Genomic DNA, 18,580 nt, shown 5'->3' with positions numbered 1-18,580 from the left:
AATATCACCAACCATTCCCATTTTATTAAGGTGTATCCAGGGGTCAAGTCCTGGGGAAAAAAGTGTGGGAACTCCCACCCAAGATCCACTCCCCCACAAAAAAAAAAAGAAAAGATACGCTCATATGCATAATTACTAAACCGCATGTTTTAATTACTAGAAGCAAGTTCTTTCTAAATCCCGCGATAACTCGCGGCAGACCTCCGCAATGTCTCCTGGGAACAATGACAAAAGCTCAGTCTGAGACAGACTTCCGTTTCCGGGGGAGGTGAAGTGAGCATGGAGGAGTGAGCGCAGAGAAGGAGAGCCTAGCGGTGGTCCGTGGTGCACCTGGATAGGAGAGCGGCAAATATGCCTGTATTCCCCCGTCCTCTCTAATCTACAGCAGGGAGCGTATCCCCAGCAGTGGACGCAGTGGACGCTGCCTCCGATGTCACGGAGAGGAAAGAGCACTGGAAGAAGTGCGGGAGGGTATGTGCCTAGCCACTCATATATCACCCGGTATATGACGGTGAAGAGGGGTGACGCGAAGCAGGAGGACTCACGAGGAGGACACGCTCCGAGGAGGGAGTCACTGACAGAAAGCACCCGGCAAGACGCTGCAGAGAGACAAGCGTTAGATACCTCAGCTACAGCCACAGCTACAGCGGGGACAGGAGAGGTGATCGGTGGACAACAGCCGCTCGTAGGAGCCAGCCAGACGGCAGCATCTGCCCCAATAGACAGGGCGGGAAGGGGTGTACCTATACTGGAGGCCCAGGACGGGGCAGGAAGCATTTTAACATCCCTCGAGGGCGAGAGGGCAGCAAAGCTGACGGAGTGGACGAGTGGGTCCCCCCAACTCGCGGCAGAGGTATTGTCGGCTTTATCTATATTTCCTAACATACCAGAAGCATTAAGGTTGTCAGGAGAACTGATAATAAAACCTACAGAGACATCTGCAGAGCCATTAGCAGCAAAGACACTAATAGAGACACTTCCTGTAGTAATTACACCTGCTGCATCACCTATATTAGTAGCTAAGGGGGGTAATAGCATTACAGGTTTTGCAATGGCTTAAGTAAATGCATACCCACGAGAGGAGGAGGGAGGGCAGCCTGATATACAGAGCCTCGGTGACACAAGGAATATACATGGAATAGAAGTGACACCGGATATTAGCCAGCTAAGCAGGCTCATCCAGGCTCTCCCAACTAAGGAAGACATTCAGAAAATCTTATCGGTCATGACAAGTACTTTGAAGGAAGAGATGGAGGAGGTCTGTGCAAAAGTGGTGATGGGAGAACAGAAAATGTGTATCTTGGAAAGTCAGCAAGGGGTGGTGGACTGTAGGTTGGCAGCCCTTGAGGAAAAATTTGGCAAGCAGCAACAACAACTGGTCAGATTACAGTTAAAAGCTGAAGAGGCGGATAACAGAAGTAGGAGGAATAATGTACGTATAAGAGGGATCCCTGAAAGCTTTGAGGGCCTGGCCCTTAGGGAAGCTGTCTTATCTATCCTCAATAAAATCTTAAAAAAAAATCCAGAATCCCCAATGGAGCTGGATAGGATTCATAGGGTCCCTACATTTAGGAACCCAGAACAGACTAGCCCCCGTGATGTGCTATGTCGGATACATTTCTTCAGAATAAAAGAAGAAATTCTTAGGGAGGCATGGAAAGAAGGAACGGTGTTATGGGAGGGGGTGAGCATACAGCTATTCCCTGACCTGTGCTGGCAAACCAAAGCAAGACGTCGCTTGCTAAGACCATTACTGGAATATATACGCAGTCAAGAGGCTGTATACAGATGGGGCTATCCGCTATCCTTAAATATAAAGAGGGAAGGAAGAAGTTTTAATTTAAGAGAGCCCTATCAGCTTCCAGCACTGTTTGAATTTTTGGGATCAATGCCAATAGATGTTCCTAATTGGTTGGAGCTACCAGGTCCAGGAGAGAGAGACGTTAGATAAACAGATGGAAGAGATGGACAGAAGGCGGACATAGGCCTAAGAGATATAGTAACTGGCAAAAAAAAAAAAAAAAAAAATGTATTTATTTTTTTGGGCAACATGGAAGATCGCCCCCCTAAATTTCTAGAAGAGAGATAATGTGTATTATCAATAGCCCCCAGGCAGGAGGGAGTCCCTCATATTAACTCATAATCCATATCCTAAAAAAGGAAAAAAAAGGGATATGCCAGTCTCTTTCTCCTTTCCTCTTTTTTGGCGCCCTTTTGTTTTTTTTGGGGCCCCTTTGTTTTTTGTATTTTTCTCTTTTTTTTTTTTTTTTTTTTCCTGAGAGGGAATTGAGAAGAACTCCTTTTCAGACTTTGGTTAATAAACTTCCAGGGGCTGTTACTGGTGTAAGGTGCCAAAAGTATTACTCCCATTTTTTTTTTTTTTAGGCCCTTTTTTGGGGAAGTTCAAATGTTTACATGTCGATATAGGTCTATATATTTGTTTCTTTGTTTTTGTTTTTTTTTATTTTTTTTATTTTTTTTTTAAAATGCAACACATGGAGAATCTTACAGCGGCTCTGAGGGAACAAGAAGAGGAGGTGAGGGAGATATGGGCACCATATGTTAGATATAGGGAAAGAGAGGAATAGGATGGGGGTGATGGAGTGTGGGGGGGGAGGAGGGAATCCCTTTTTTTTTTTTTTCTCTTGTAGATGCTGATTTTAATAGCAGGATTGAAAGTTGGGAGGGTGGGGAAGAAAGAGAGGTATTTGAGAAATAACTGGGGTATTAATGTCTCAAATGAAAAGAGTGCACGTCCAATGCGTGGGATTTAAAAAGGAAGAAAGTTTAGATCCATTAGCATTTGCTCCGAGGACTGTAAATAAAGGTAAAGATGTATAGGATTAAGAGTTGGTTTAGACAAGAGAATGAAAAATGTCCTATGTAAACTCTGAAGCTGACTGTTGTGTAGGATGTGATACTAACCTTTGTTTGAGGCAATGTGAAGTGTTGAAAAAAAAAAGATGGGAAAAAATAAAGAATTTATAAAAAAAAAAAGCTCCCAGGAGACATCGCGGCATCGAGGAAGTGACGGAATACCCGCACACTATGCGATGAATCCATATACAGGAAGCGGCCAGTAACATAAAGGATTACTAAGGTTCGCCTGCCCCTGACAGCAGGGGAGGGCTGGCAGCCTTAGGCCTGGGGGGCAAGTCCAGTCAAGTGGCCCATAGAGTGTGGAAAAGTGATGGATCGAGGAAAACAGTCTAAGATTTTTCATGATCACAAGAGACCGCACAGAGGCTCCCCTTACATCAGAGTCCGCACAGTGCCCCCCTTACATCAGAGACCGCACAGACGCCCCCCTTACATCAGAGTCCGCACAGAGGCCCCCCTTACATCAGAGTCTGCAAAGAGGCCCCCCTTACACCAGAGTCTGCACAGAGACCCCCCTTACATCGGAGTCCGCACAGAGGCCCCCCTTACATCAGAGTCCGCACAGAGCCTCCCCTTACATCAGAGTCCGCACAGAGGCCCCCCTTACATCAGAGTCCGCACAGAGCCTCCCCTTACATCAGAGTCCGCACAGAGCCTCCCCTTACATCAGAGTCCGCACAGAGCCTCCCCTTACATCAGAGTCCGCACAGAACCTATATACATCAGATCTGATGTAAGGGGTGTTCTGGGAAACTTGATTTAAGGGTGCATGCTGTGGACTATTGTGTAAAGAGGGTCTCTGCTCACCAAAGCCTGCCCCCCCTCCCCTTTAACAAAGTCCACAGAGCACCCCTTTTTATACACTGGGAGGCAAGAGAGACTAGAGAGGGTGAACTTACCAGGATGGAGGCTGAGGTGCAGGCAGGCTGTCTGATGCTTTTTTGGGTTCAAACTTCCTGTCCAGTGCCCACACATGCCCGGGGAGTGTGGGCAGGGCAGACTCAGAAGGAGGAGGAGCAGATGAGCTCTATCTCTCCTCGTGTCTGTGCAGAGAGAGAAGGGGATGTCAGCGCTGGTGTGCACTGAGGCTGAGCTATGTGTAAGACAAGACATAGCTCAGCTCTGCAGCCATCTACCTCGGAGCTGACACAGGCACGGCTGCACAGTGGGAGGTGAGCAGCGGCCGTGAACTGTGTTAACAGAGCTCCAGCAGGCATATTCCTGCTCTGCAAAAACAGCATTTGGTAGTTGCAGCCGGTGGCTGTGCATAGTGTCATCAGCCCAGGGGGAGATTTCCACCCTGCCCCCTGCCAGCCCTCCCCTCAAGCTGGGCATCGCCGCTTAGTGAAGGATTGGCTCGGGCGGCTCGGCTGCTCTCGGCTGCTCTAGTCCTGCAAAGGGAACAGTTCCTGCTGTGAAAAAAAGTGCAGGAACTCTGTTCCCGCGCGTTCCCGCAGGACTTAAGCCCTGGGTGTATCCATATAAATGGCCCACCCTGTATATTCTGTTAACTTTAGGAAATGTTCTTCTTTCTGTGTTTTGCTTAAATTAGGGGTCTCCAAACTGTGGCCTGCGGACCAGATGTGGCATTTTGCCTGGCTTTATCTGGCCCTTGGACCATTATTTCTTCCACTGGTATGAGAAACTATTCCTCTCACTGACACCAAAGATGGGGAACTAATTCTCTCACTGACCCCAATGATGTGATTTTTTTTACTCCCTCTGACCACCAAGCCTATGGCATTTTCTACTCCCATTGTCCACAGTCTGGCCCTCATAAAGTTTGAAGGGAAGTAAACTGGCCCTTTGTTTTGAAAATGTGGGGACCCCTGGCTAAACCACTTGCCGATCGCCTTCCGCAAATATACTGCGGCAAGGTGGCTCGGCTGTGCAAACCGACGTACCTGTACGTCTGCCTGTGTATGTGGTACTGCGGTAGCTCGCCCGCGGGTCTGGTGGACTTGATGCCCGCCGGCCACCCACAATCGTCAATGTAAACAAATAGATCCCTGTTCTGACAGGGGAGGAGAGAGAGATAAGCTATTCTTAGTGATCAGGAGCATCGATCTCTCTCTTCTCCCAGGCAGCCCATCCCCCATACAGTTACAAACACCTGACAGGGAACACAGTTAACCCCTTGATCGGTCCTAGTGTTAACCCCTTCCCTGCCAGTGCCATTTATATAGTGATCAGTGCATTTTTATAGCACTGATCACTGTATAGGTGTCACTGGTCCCCATAAAGTGTCACTTAGGGTCAGATTTGTCCGCTGCAATGTCATAGTGCTGCTAAAAATCACAGATCACCACCATTACCAGTAAAAACTAGTAAAAAACACGGGGCTAGAAATCACAGATCACCACCATTACCAGTAAAAACTAGTAAAAAACACAGGGCTAGATCCACAGACGAAGTACGCCGGCGTATCTACTGATACGCCGGTGTACTTTCAAATTTCCCGCGTCGTATCGTTGTTTTGAATCCTCAAAACAAGATACGACGGCTTCTGGGTTAGATCCGACAGGTGTATGTCTTCGTACGCCTTCGGATCTAAGATGCAATACTTCGGCGTCCGATGGGTGGCGTTTTCCGTGTCGGGTATGCAAATTAGCGAATTACGACGATCCACAAACGTACGCGCGGCCGTCGCATTTTCTAACGTCGTCTGTAGTCGGCTTTTTTAGTTAAAGCTGGTATTTTGCGGCGTATAGGTAGACTTGCCATGTTAAGTAGGGCCGTCGTTCCCGAGTCTAAATTTAAATTTTTTTTTTTTTTCGCAAGTCATCCGTGAATAGGGATGGACGTAACTCACGTAACTCAAGTAAAAAAAATTATGTCCTAGCGACGTTATTTAGCACAATGCACGGCGGGAAATTTTGCGACGACGCATGCGCATTTCATTCGGCACAGGGGCGTGCTTCATTTAAATGAAACCCGCCCCCAACCCGCCCAATTTGAAATCCACCTCCAGAAATACACTACGCTGCCATAACTTACGGCGCGAACTCGCTGAGGATTCGAAACAACGCCAGGTAAGGTACGGAGGCGTAGTGTATCTCTGATACGCTGCGCCGTTCTACATGCATGTGGATCTGGCCCAAAGTCTCTAAATAGTTCCCCTATTTTGTAGACACTATAACTTTTGTGCAAACCAATCAATATACGCTTATTGCAATTTTTTTTACCAGAAATATGTAGCAGAATACATATTGGCCTAAACTGATGAATAAATTATTTTTTTTATATATTTTTTTGGATGTGTATTATAGTACAAAGTAAAATATATATATATATATATATATATATATATATATATATATATATATATATATATATATATATATATATATATATATATATATTTTTTTTTTTTTTTTTGTCAAAATTGTTTATAGCGCAAAAAATAAAAACCGCAGAGGTGATCAAATACCATCAAAAGGAATCTCTATATGTGGGGAAAAAAGGACATACATTTTGTTTGGGAGCCACGTCGCACGCCCACGCAATTGTCAGTAAAGTGACACAGTGCTCTATCGCAAAAAAATGGCCTGGTCAGGAGGGGGCTGAAGTGGTTAAACTAAGCTCTAGGTGGGTATAGGATGTCTGTGTCCCATAAAAAAAAGGTAAGGTCGATATCACATGCAATAGTAAAAGAGTTAATTCATCAAAATACATTTTTTAATTTGCAGTAATTACCCTATGTTGGATAAATATCTGGGATAAATAACAAAAAAAGTGGCATGCATCATTAGTGTCGGTTCACACAGGGGCAACCTGACATACAGCGCGACTTACAACATGACTTCAAGTTGCCTCCAGGACAGGCGTCTTTGGCTGTGGCCAATCACAGAATAATCAGCTTTGTGGGAGGGAGGGGTTTGCCTGTGTAAACTATTTTCTTTTCCTGTAAAGTTGCTTTAGTTAAGATGTGATCTGACTTTGGAGGCAACTTCCATTGAAATCAATGGGTACCAGTTGCCTAGAAGTTGCCTAGAAGTTGCCTAGAAGTAGTACAGGAACCTTTTCTGAAGTCGGAGCGACTTCAGTAGTGTACATTAAGACAGCTCTCATTCACTTCAATGGAATTTCCCATGTCGCGTGACTTGGGGTGACACAAGTCGGATCCCATGTCGCGGTAGTGTGAACCGGCACTTAAAGTCAATTAAAAATAATATATATACTGTATATAAAAACATTATAACTACTGTACATTTTTTTTCTTTTTTTAAGTGATCACATTCCCTCTGTTCTCAGCAGTATAAGAGCTGGGGGTAGGAAAAGCAGCAGCACAGTGAGCTTCCCAGTGAATAGTTGTGTGGCGGGGGCATGTCAGAACAAGTCTGATCATTGAAGGAGAAAATACTGAGTTCCCAGCACAGCTAGAGAACTGACGACGGTGTATTATCCTGCTTAGTGTGGTCAGTTTTAATAGAAAAGCAGAGGGGCTAGCAGGAACACCAGTGATTTCACACAAAGGAAGTATAACCAAGAGAACAATATACTTCCTCATATAAATACATGGTACAGTAGGCACATATCAGGTATTTAAAGTGTTTGGGTAACTAGCGCTTTAAATGGCTGAGTTTGATCGGTGGTGCCTCCTATTAGCTCAACATGCTACGTTAAATTTGCAACAGCCATGACGCAAAACATTGGAGCTGCAGCAGGTGAACAGCCCCCTTTGGCTGTATTTTACACTTTAGGTGGGCGGCAAGGGGGTGGTAAAACCACTGCTCAGCCACCTGATTTTACCGCCCCCAGCCACCCATGTGAAGGGGGCCTTAGGAATGTGCAAAACAATAAGGGGAATTTTGCACTGGCCAGTAAGATAAGATTTTGTGTGTCTTAATTCACATGTGAATTGTAAGTATAACTTAAAGGAGTTGTAAAGGAAAATATTTTTTTGCCTAAAATTAATGTCTGCAAGGTAGACAGACAGAATAGTGTAATGATCCTGTTAAAAAACGAGTAAATACCTATTAAATTTCTTCATCTATATCACCTCCGGCATTCTAGTTTCTGTTATCTCATTCACTTCCTGGTTTGCGGCGCTCGTTCATGTAAGAACTACAATTCCCAGTATGAATTGCGGCACGCCCAGTAATTCACACCTCCTTGAAGTCTCTAACACGTAAAGAGCGTCCTGCCGCACAGATGTAGTTCCCAGGAGGGGGCGAGCACGTTACTGACCACTGCAGTAAAGCCTCCCTTCACGGTGGTCAGTAAAATCAGACAAGCAGGAAGTGAACAGAACAGACAGGAAATAGAGCAACTTCTGAGCAAAAACGAACAATGAGGAAGTGAAAAGAGGAATGTCTGCAGGTAAAGGATGCTTATTATGAAAAAACATTTTTTTCTTTACAACCCCTTTAAGGCTTAACTTTTTGGGGGGACAGAGTGGAGAGGGATTAAAACACCTACCAGGTTTTAACTGCTATCTGTGCCCCTGTTAGGGAGATGCACTCTCTATTTGTACTGTGTATTATTATCATCGAAAGTGGAAATAGAAGAAAATCCCAAATTTTGGGTTGTCCCCAGAACAGGAATAGTGGGGATATCTTTAAATGGGACACTCGTTCTGGTTACAATCAGAAATTCCATCACTTTTCTCTCACTTCCTAATTTGACTATAGGACTGGAAGTGAAGGGAAATCACCCAAATAGGACACAAATGGCAAAAATAAACCTTGCAGAGGCCATAAACCTTTTTCAAAGTGTTTGTGACCTTATAGAGTGTTGAAAACTGTTTTTTTTAACTTGCCTGTAATGCATTTTCTGCCTGTAAAACAGCAGGTCACCTAATCTTTGTATGCTCCAGAGCGATTCACAGACCTGCTTGTGCGCATGTATATACAGTGGGGCATTATTACATCATTAGAGGAAGTGACGTTTGCCAGCGGGTGTCTGCGCTTCTAAGGCAATAAAACGCAAGCTACACTGGAGGGGAGGAGGGGCTGGAGGTGAATCCATAGCAACTCAAACCAGATGGTGGAGGAATGGGTCGTGGCTTTGTAATGACTATGGAAGCTACGGGATGACACACGATAAAAACTAACCATGCTAGCATGGCTTGGTCAGTTTAGTCTTTGAAAGGGGGGCACAGGTAGGATCAACCGGGTATTAGAGAACACTGGCAGACTAAAAAAAGAAGCGACATTGGCCATACACCAGGGCTCAAAATTTCAAGTCCTGAGCCACTAGCCAGGCCTTAAGAGTTACTCGCCACCAGTTGCCCCACCCAACCTCTCCCCCTGCCCCACCCCTAAGTCCGCCCCTAAACACACCCTTGTAAATTATCTCATGAAATTACACTATTAAATGTTTAAAGCAAAATTAAGTTCCAAAAATAAATAACAACAACTTTAATAATATTAACATAAAGCATATCAGTGCCCATCAAATGCAGCCTCACTGTGCCCATGAATGCAACCTCACTGTGCCCATGCATGCAACCTCCCAGTGCCCATGAATACAGCCTCACTGTGCCCATGAAATGCAGCTTTATGGTGCCCATGAATGCAGCCTCACTGTGCCCATGAAATGCAGCTTTATGGGGCCCATCAATGCAGCCTCAATGTGCCCATCAATGCAGCCTCACTGTGCCCATCAATGCAGCTTTACGGTGCCAATGAATGCAGCCTCACTATGCCCCTCAATGCACTCTCACTGTGCCCATCATTGCTGCCCCACTGTGTCCATGAACACAGCCTCTCAGTGCCTGTGAACGCAGCCTCTCAGTGCCTGTGAATGCAGCCTCTCAGTGCCTGTGAACACAGCCTTACTGTGCCTGCAGCCTCCCTGTGCCCCATCGAAGCAGCTTGACTGTGACCCATTAATCTAGCTTTACTGTGCCTTATCAATGCAGACTATTTTTTTTTATGAGGGGGTGTGAGGTGGGTATGGAGGGGGTGTGAGGTGGGTATGGAGGAGGTGTGAGGTAAGTAGCTCTATGGATACCCCGGACTCCGCCCCCTTCTGTGTATGCAGACTCACCTGGATGGATCGCTCCCCTCCCTCTTTCTCTCTCCCCCGCTTCGCTTGTCTTCAGCGGGATGTCACGCTGTGTGGCACGGAGCTGCATGGGTCTGTGTTCAGCGCGCGGTGTAACAAGGTCCCGCCCCCCTAGACGGCTAATTTCTTAGACGTAACACTGATACTATCACACGAGCCGTCTAGGGGGGCGGGATCTTGTTACACTGAGTGCCGAACACAGACCCATGCAGCTCCGTGCAACACAGCGGGGATATCCCTGCTGTGTGTGTGATTACAAAAGACAAGCGAAGCGGGGGAGAGAGAGGGAGGGGAGCGATCTATCCAGGGGGGCGAGATCTTGTTAGACGAGCGGCGAACAAAGACCCAGGCAGATCCGTGCTTCACAGCGGGGATCACAACGGGACATCCCCGCTGTGTGTGTGAATAGACATGACAAGTGAAGCGGGTAGAGAGAGGGAGGGGAGCGCCGCAGCCTCACCTCAGCTAAAGGTGGCGCCTCTGTGTCCTCCGGCTGACAGTTTCCTGGCTGATCGCTTCAGCCAGGAAACGGTCAGCCTGGTCCACCCCGCTCCTCACTCGCCCTGCATTAAATTCCACTCGCAAATTGCGAGCAGGCGAGTGGAATTGTTGAGGGCTGCCATACACCATACAATTTTCTTATGAAATTCTTTAGATTTACCTTCAACTATGAAGTACAAGAGCCTGCCTGATTGCATACAAATTAAAAGATTTGACCCCCTATTATATGGTTTTAGTAAATCTAAAAGAAAGTTGTACAAGAAAATTGTATAATGTATGGCCAGCCTTAGGCCTCATGCACACTGGACGTTAAAATAACGTTATAAAAACACTAGTAGCTTTGCAGTGAGTTTTTCAACTTTTTTCATCGTTTATTAGTTTTTTTTTTTGCGTTTTTCCGCATTGGGGTTTTTTTTTTTCTTTTTTCTTTACAATGGATCAAAAATGTTAAAAACACTGGTGAGTGAAGTTTTTGAGCATTTGTCTGCGTTTATCAACGTTTATCAGCGTTTATTAGCGTTTATCAACGTTTATCAGCGTTTAACAGCTTTAGAGTGTTTTTACAGCTGAAAAACATCTCTCAGAACCCACTAGTTTTGGGGGTTTTTTACTGCTCAAAAACGCCACTGCCCAAAATTGCTGATAACAGCCTATGTGTGCACGGACACATAGGATAACATGATGGAGAGTTTAATGACTGTAGAAAAAAACGTCTACAACCGAAAAACAGCTGCTGTAAAAACATCAAAAAACATCCAGTGTGCCTGAGGCCTAAAGAGCACATTAAAATGCAAGAGCCAGTAACATGGCTATTTTTTCTTAGGTTTACAAACACTTTAAGCTATCCAGAATAAAAAAAAAAAAATTAAAAAGGTTTGCCCTTAGTTCTACTTTAAGTGCTAAATATCACAAAACGTATTTATATAATTTGTAAAATAAGCCTTTTTTATTTATTTTTTACAGAATGTACTACTTTTAAGAAAACATTCAGGGGTAGATTCACGTAGAATGGCGTTTCTTTGTGCGAGCGTATCTAGCTGATTTACATATTCTAGGCGTAATCAGCGTACACGCCCCTAGCGGCCAGCGTAAATATGCAGTTAATATGCAGTTAAGATCCGATCTAATAGAAATCTATGCGTAACTGATTCTATGAATCAGGCGCATAGATACGACCGGCCGGACTGGAGATGCGCCGTCGTATCTCCTCAGTGAATCTACCCCTCAGTATTTATCTCTTTATGAAGTTATCCCAATGACATTTATAGATTGATAAAACTATATCTCCTAAATAATAAAGATTATAGGGAAATGTGATATATCCTTTTTGAAGTAATTGACCACTGTTTTAAATATTGATTCAAGTCATCCTGTAGCTTAACAGCTGTAATACATTGCTTTATCTGCTATATACATTCCATTCAGGTTTAGCTATCATTTTATATCTATCATTGTATAAGAATACCTGCTAAAAGTACTGTATAACTGTACTTTTAATAAACATTTTGCCTGAGGAAACAGCAGAGTGCGATCTTCAGGCTGGAGAGATCTGTTTGCAAACAAATCTCCAGTCTACAATTGATCACCATGATTGGCTGTAATTGTGATTGCACGATCAGGAACAATGCTAACTTGTTTTCAGTCATTAGTTGTAGTTGTCAGTAATGTCTGTATGCCTGAACTACCAGTATGTACATGTTTATGCGGTTGGTTCACAGCTGTAATGTAAGTTAACCTTCTGTTTAAATAAGTACAGGACCTGAATGTTAATCAACAGATTTAAATTGTCAAAAGGCTACAAATGTATTATCAGTCATGCCACAGTAGGTTCTTGGCATTTCAGCATATTTGACAGCATTTGGTAGAGCTTATTAAAGAAATCAACACAGGGCAGCAGCTATGACTCACAGGAACCCATAGCAGCTTATTTAATGCTCCCCCCTTTCTAGTAATATCTCTGTGGCATCTGGTACCCCTAGAGCAGAAAAGAGCCGGCTGTAAAACTGTATTGACCCTTACCCTGGGCCCCACCTTCCCGAGGCTCATGCAGGGTCTACTATGGTAGTTCTGCCTCTGCATCTATTAGAATCAGCTGTGGATTTTAAAACAAATGGTTGAACCCAGAGGACTCTGCCCTGGTTCACACTGGGTACGATTTGGAACGATTTGAGATGCGATTTGACATGTCAAATCGCATCTCAAATCGGCGGCAATTGTCGGCAATGGCACTGTCCTAATCAGTGCGACGCCGCATCTGCGATTTCAAAAAGTAGTTACTGTACTACTTTTTGCGATTTCGGGCCGCGATTTACATTAAATTGCGGCCGAAATCGCGGCAAAATCGCGGCCGCGAAATCGCTGTAAAATCACGCATTTTACCGCGATTTTGAATTCGCAGCAGTGTGAACCTAGGCTGAATCATTTTTAGTCTGACCCACAATGTAACTATTTAATAGTTTGCATCAGTTCAGTTTCTTCTTACCCATGGCTTTTATTCATAAACCCGAGCAACTGACCAGGCTGGAGAGCCTCAGTATAAACCATATCAGTCTTGATCTTTTTGCCTTCGTCTGTAAGTATTTCCACAAAGACGTTTATACATGTTGTCTTCCCACATCCTGAAGGCCCTGTCACCAAAACCTTAACAAAAAAAGGAGCGTTAAAGCATTATACCAGGTATTCAAATCAGTTAATTTCAATGTCACAGACCTGTATTAAGATCTGAGCATTAAGATCTGACAACAATATCAACTCTTCACAGCATCATTTTGTAATATGTGATCATCATGTTCATTTCCATCTTGGTCATAATTCATCTCTTATGTGATATACTGTATACCTTAATTGATTAAAGGGTCGGCTTGCAAAGACATATTCTTCACCAGCCAGAGGATATAGCTATGTTTCCATGCAAAATGTCCAAGCCTACATTCATGTCTTTATATTACATCTCCATCATTCCCAAAGGCTACTGCTGATATGGCTTTGCAAGCTGGTGATGTTTGCAGATAACATACCAGGCACTCGCACTTCGAGGATATGTTGCCTACAGCAAAAGCAATCATTCCAATAACTTTGATGATGCATTCAAATTAGTCATTATGAGCTACATCTGTACTTACTGTTTGGTATTTTGGTGCCAGCTGAACCAGATGGGAAACTTTGGATACAAATGTGTTACTGGGAAAAATATGACATTTTTCTGCAGCTTTTATTATGGCACTTGGGACACTGGTTTCTCCCGTACATTCAGATGAGGGAACCTGCCGTCCAGGACCATATTTTGCAGCAATGACTGCAGGGAGCAGACCATCTGGAGCCAAAGACATAACAGATTTAGTGTCAGGAATAGTTTATATTACAGCATACTAAAAAAAGCTAATTTACAGAAAATAGCCTGGTTTTTAAAAATATAAGTTTCCATTGCTGGCTTATTAATTACTGCTGTGAGACTACAGGAATAATGCATGGTGTGCTTAATTTATAACTCACACAACATTTATGAACAACGAGTGCATATGTACTCATTTAACTTTGTTAGATGATCAACAAACTATATTTTCACAGAACATCATAAGATGTACACTATTAAAATGTAACTGTGCAAGACAAAATGCATGCTATTTATGTGCAAGATTTATTTTCATACATGCAGAGATTCGAACCCTTTAAATCGAATTTCTTGCATAGAATAAGTCTTGGCAAATTATTTGTGTTTCTGTTGAATTTCTGTTTTATAGTTGGAAAGAATGGCCCATCTTCCATGAAGATAAATAAGATAGAATTTAAAACATTAAAACAACTACATGTTTTCTTATTAAACATGCATGGAGCTTCACCCCTGGAAAAATCATATATACATCAAACGCACTTGAAAATGCAAATTAAGAACAATAGTGTTTTCAAGTGGAAAAGTGTAGATGAGCAAATACAGAAATTACAAACAGAATCTCTAAGGGCTCTTTCACACGGGGCAGATCCGTGTGCGGGCTCCGCTTTGATCAGCGGGGATCGCTCCGTCAATCCCCGCTGAGCAGGCAGATGACAGGTCGGTCTCTGCACACTGTGCAGGAATCGACCTGTCAGAGCGCCGCTCTCCCCTATGGGGGATCGGATGACGACGGACCGAAGAGTCCATCGTCATCCAATCCGATCCGCAGACGGATGGAAAAATAGGGTTTTCCACCGTCACACTTTGGTGGATAAGAGCGGGTCGGATGTCAGGGGGCATGTCAAAAATGGCATGCTAAATGTCAAACTTTACGGTCACATAAAACATTGTCTTTACATTAATTAAAATCTAGTACAATGAAATTGTAACATAGGTCTTAAAACAAAGCTTAAACTTACCAAAATTATTGAAATCTGTACCACTGTCATACAAGTTGTTTTCCAGACTAAATACATTTGGAAATTCTGCCTTCAAAAAAGTCTTAAAAGCATGTTCCCTGTCTGTTGACAGTTGTGGTAACCAGCAGTTGTATATGGCTGTAACAATAGCTCTGTCCTCTAGCCACTGCTTCCATTCTTCATCTGCTTTCTTTTCTTGATCTAAAATGTAAAAAATATATGTATATAATCATTTTTACCATTCAGTTTGTGTTAGTATATTACAAAAAGTAAAAAAAAAAAGGGTGTTTGTCAAAATCACAACTAAAATCCTCTGGGTCCTAGCACTAAATATAAACCAAGACTGAACAAGTAATAAACACCTAGCTTAAACACAAAATACCCATGCTTTACAATAGACCCATGATGATGAAATACTTGTAAGGAGATGGCTAATCTCCTTTGCTGTGGTTGTTTAGTGACTGTCAGTGACTAAATGTTGGGAGCTCCCTTGAACCATTGATTATCTGTCCCTGTTGTGATCTAGAAAGGGCAGAAGCCAAGTGTGGTGTTGTGTAAACATAAAGAGATGAAATACACAGATTTGTTTAAAGCAAGACGGTTTGCATGCTCCTCTGTATGAGTTGAATAGGGTATTCAGTAAAGCAGAATTATGTGGCACACTCTTGTCAGTACCCCAAAACTGTAGCTGGTTGCGAAGTCTATGTTGGAAAAGCACCTAGAAAAGAAGTGCTTTTACATTGGTCTCATGGCTGCAAGAAGCCTGACTAATAAACTACAGTTGGAGCTAAATCTTCAGAGAATGTGTTATAACAATGTGTTATGCCGCGTACACACAATCAGGCTTTTGCCTGGCCAAATCTCATCGGAATTCCGACAGAATTCCATCGGAGAAAAATGGAACATGTTATATATCTAAACAACGATGGAATTCATTGGAATTTCCGATAAAAAAACTCAGATGGGGCTACACACGATCAGAATATCCGATGGAAAAAGTCAGTCGGACTTTTTCCATCGGAAATTCTGATCGTGTGTACAAGGCATTAAAGTTGCTTTATGCACATTATTTTACAGTATGTTTTCCAAAAGTCAACATGTAGGCTATCATATAAATATATAATACAGATTCGTAAGTATAGAAACCCTGTCCTAAACTGAAATGTCCCTGGTTAAATTTAGTGTATTTTTGCAGCTAGGCTGTGGCTAGCATGACATTTGTTTATATTTTTCTCGTCAAGTTCCTTGTTAGGCTTGTCAAGACAAAATCTCCTCGTTCTCAAACAGAGTGACATACAACACATACAACGGCAGGGGAAGTTCAATTCCACTGGCACAACTCTTGGGTCTAGTTTTGCTAATCTCATGTGTTTGCGTGTTAAGTAAAAGTTTGTTAAGAGACGATTTGCACTTTTCAGTCTGTTACAGCTTAAAAAATGTGTTATCTCCATTACAAATGCTACTTTTACTCCCGTCTTCCCGACTTTATTCTGAGCAAGCGCGGGTTTCTTAGCATACACACGCTCGAGTTTCTCGTCGAAAACCAGCACAACGAGCAAATTCAGACTCCCGTTAAGGAAAAAGAGAACTTGCTCTCTTTTTTGCTCGTCGAGTTCCTCGACAGTTTCCTCTATGAAAAACGTACACATGACCGGGTTTCCTCTGCAAAAAAGCTCTCCCACCAAGTTTCTTGATGGATTCTGCAGAGGAAACCAGTTGTGTGTACGAAGCCTGAGAGGTATCAATGTAGTAGAGTTATGAATATTGTCTCAACTACAGTAATAAATGAGGGGTTTGGCCTAGTGGTGTGAACTGAGGGGAAATAATATTTGGTGCAAATGTCTAGAAGGGTCTTCCCTTCTGGGCTTCTGCCTTGTTAGGATGCAATTTGAAGGGTCTTTCTTTATTTCTTGGACTTTATCTCAGCTGGGGGCCTGTGCTGAAGGCTTGATGAATTTAGGCTGCTTCGCTGGAGAGCACATCCAGAAGGTGCAAGAGTGGGACGAGGGTCGCCTGTTTGGATCAACTTAGGAGATGTAATCTATGCTGAAGAGTGTTCTGGAGAACTTGGAAGAAGCTGCTGCTGGAGCATGGAAATCTCACTTCTCAAGTGATTAAGGTAACTGTAACTGCTTGCCAATTAAAGAACAATATAGACCATTTTACATAACAACAGATAGTGACTGTTATCAGAAAATTACTGTAACCTTTCTGGCTGTTCTTAAAGGGATGATTACTTTTATGAGCTCTGGAGGGTAGATAGATGGTGCTAAAAACTAGAGCTAAAGGTTGGTGATAGTCTTGTGCTCAGATTGGTGTTACTGTTATGTTAATATGATTTCTGAGAGTATCTAATTGGTAGGTAGGCTACTTCCGCAAACCAATGGGTCATCCACCATAACTGTGGGTTGTGCAGGGTTTAATTGCTATTAGGAGGCTGCTATTAAAGGGCCACCAATAATTCTGCTGCTACCTGAGATATTTTGTTTTTTTGGAGTATTCTTTGCCCTGACCATCTCTCCATAGTTTTAGTGAATAAACTATAGAAAAGATTAAAGTTATAGGTACCAAACTTTGTTACCCCACAATAAGCCAAGGACTACATCCTGAGAGGCAAACCTGCCACACTATCTAGAGGTCATACTCAACCACCCAGAGAGGAGGAGTGCTACATAAAGTATGGTTTTTCTTTAACAATTGACAGTTTCAATATGCCCCAATACGAAAAAGTGGACTGTGTGTATTTTAGGAATCCATTAATAATTATAGTTTTACAAATGCAAATTTGTTATAAATAAGCAACTTTGTCAAATGTTGAAATTAAATACAGAAAGAATCATTTGGAGGCAGGTGAACAAACAGGGACTGATTAACCTAATCTTTCATCTGACTAGGTTAAGTGTTGCAAATATTTTGTCATTAATTCTTTCTCTGATATTAGCTCAAGCTAGACAGAAACACATTGAAGACATAGGAGATTTGATGAAAAGTAGCAGAATACTTTTCCCAAGCAGATCAGGAAGTGCATAGACAACTAATCAATGACATGTGTTAACCACAAAGGCAGCTTGGTGCTTGCATACTTCAGGTAATGTAATGTGATTTCTCAAAAATGTATTTGAGCGGCTACAATGACTGATTTCACTTATAGTCTAGTTTAGTCAAACAAAATGGCTTTCAGTCTGCATCATACATCAAATACGATCATGTAAACTATCCATTTGTTGAGCCAATATCTGATCATATTTGATTAAGTTGGTCTTCTTGCTTTGTGGCATCATAATTTAACTAATGTACTTAGTGTCTCAAAATTTTAATTCCACTCACACATCTTTCCAGCTAATTTCTGGATCACAAAGAAATTGGTCCGATTTCAAAATGTCAGAGTCTGGTTAGCAATTCAAATGGCAGTAGCAGTAATTACGGCTTTTCATATTCTGGCATGCTGCACTGCATCAAAATTGACACAAATTTTGGGTTCCCTAATACCAGAGTGAGGAAATTAGTATCCGAAATGATATGGAAATATACTGCTCAGAGATTAATAACTGTTCTTCCAGCAAGAAAGATGGTTCTTTTCACTTGGTCTATTACTGCATGTATGAAAGAAGAAGGAAAATAACAGTGATGCCTTCTCTCCTAGAACCAGCCAGCAATGCATTATTACTCACAAGCTGTAATCACTTCTGTCAGCTCTATTCAGATGTATAGAGGAAGAGATACATGAGGTGCACAGTGCTATGAGATGCTGATTAACGAACACGATAGATACTTTATGCTAAGGGTTTGAGGACAGGCTGCTCAATTTATGCCTCACTGCGCTACAAGAATAAAAGCT

The 18,580-nt window shown here is 42.8% G+C and overlaps 1 protein-coding gene across 1 annotated transcript in view; it reads right to left on the bottom strand.

Annotated features, from left to right (window-relative positions):
- LOC120926622 (dynein beta chain, flagellar outer arm-like) overlaps positions 1-18,580 on the bottom strand; it is a 533,844-nt gene that overhangs the window by 362,407 nt on the left and 152,857 nt on the right. Inside the window, 3 exon segments of the mRNA XM_040336739.1 lie at positions 12,875-13,032; positions 13,515-13,705; positions 14,743-14,943. Coding sequence (XP_040192673.1) covers positions 12,875-13,032; positions 13,515-13,705; positions 14,743-14,943 — 550 coding nt within the window.

Source organism: Rana temporaria, chromosome 2, assembly GCF_905171775.1.
Source record: "Rana temporaria chromosome 2, aRanTem1.1, whole genome shotgun sequence".
In the NCBI taxonomy this organism is placed as follows: Eukaryota; Metazoa; Chordata; class Amphibia; order Anura; family Ranidae; genus Rana; species Rana temporaria.
This window is presented reverse-complemented; position numbering and strand designations above follow the sequence as displayed.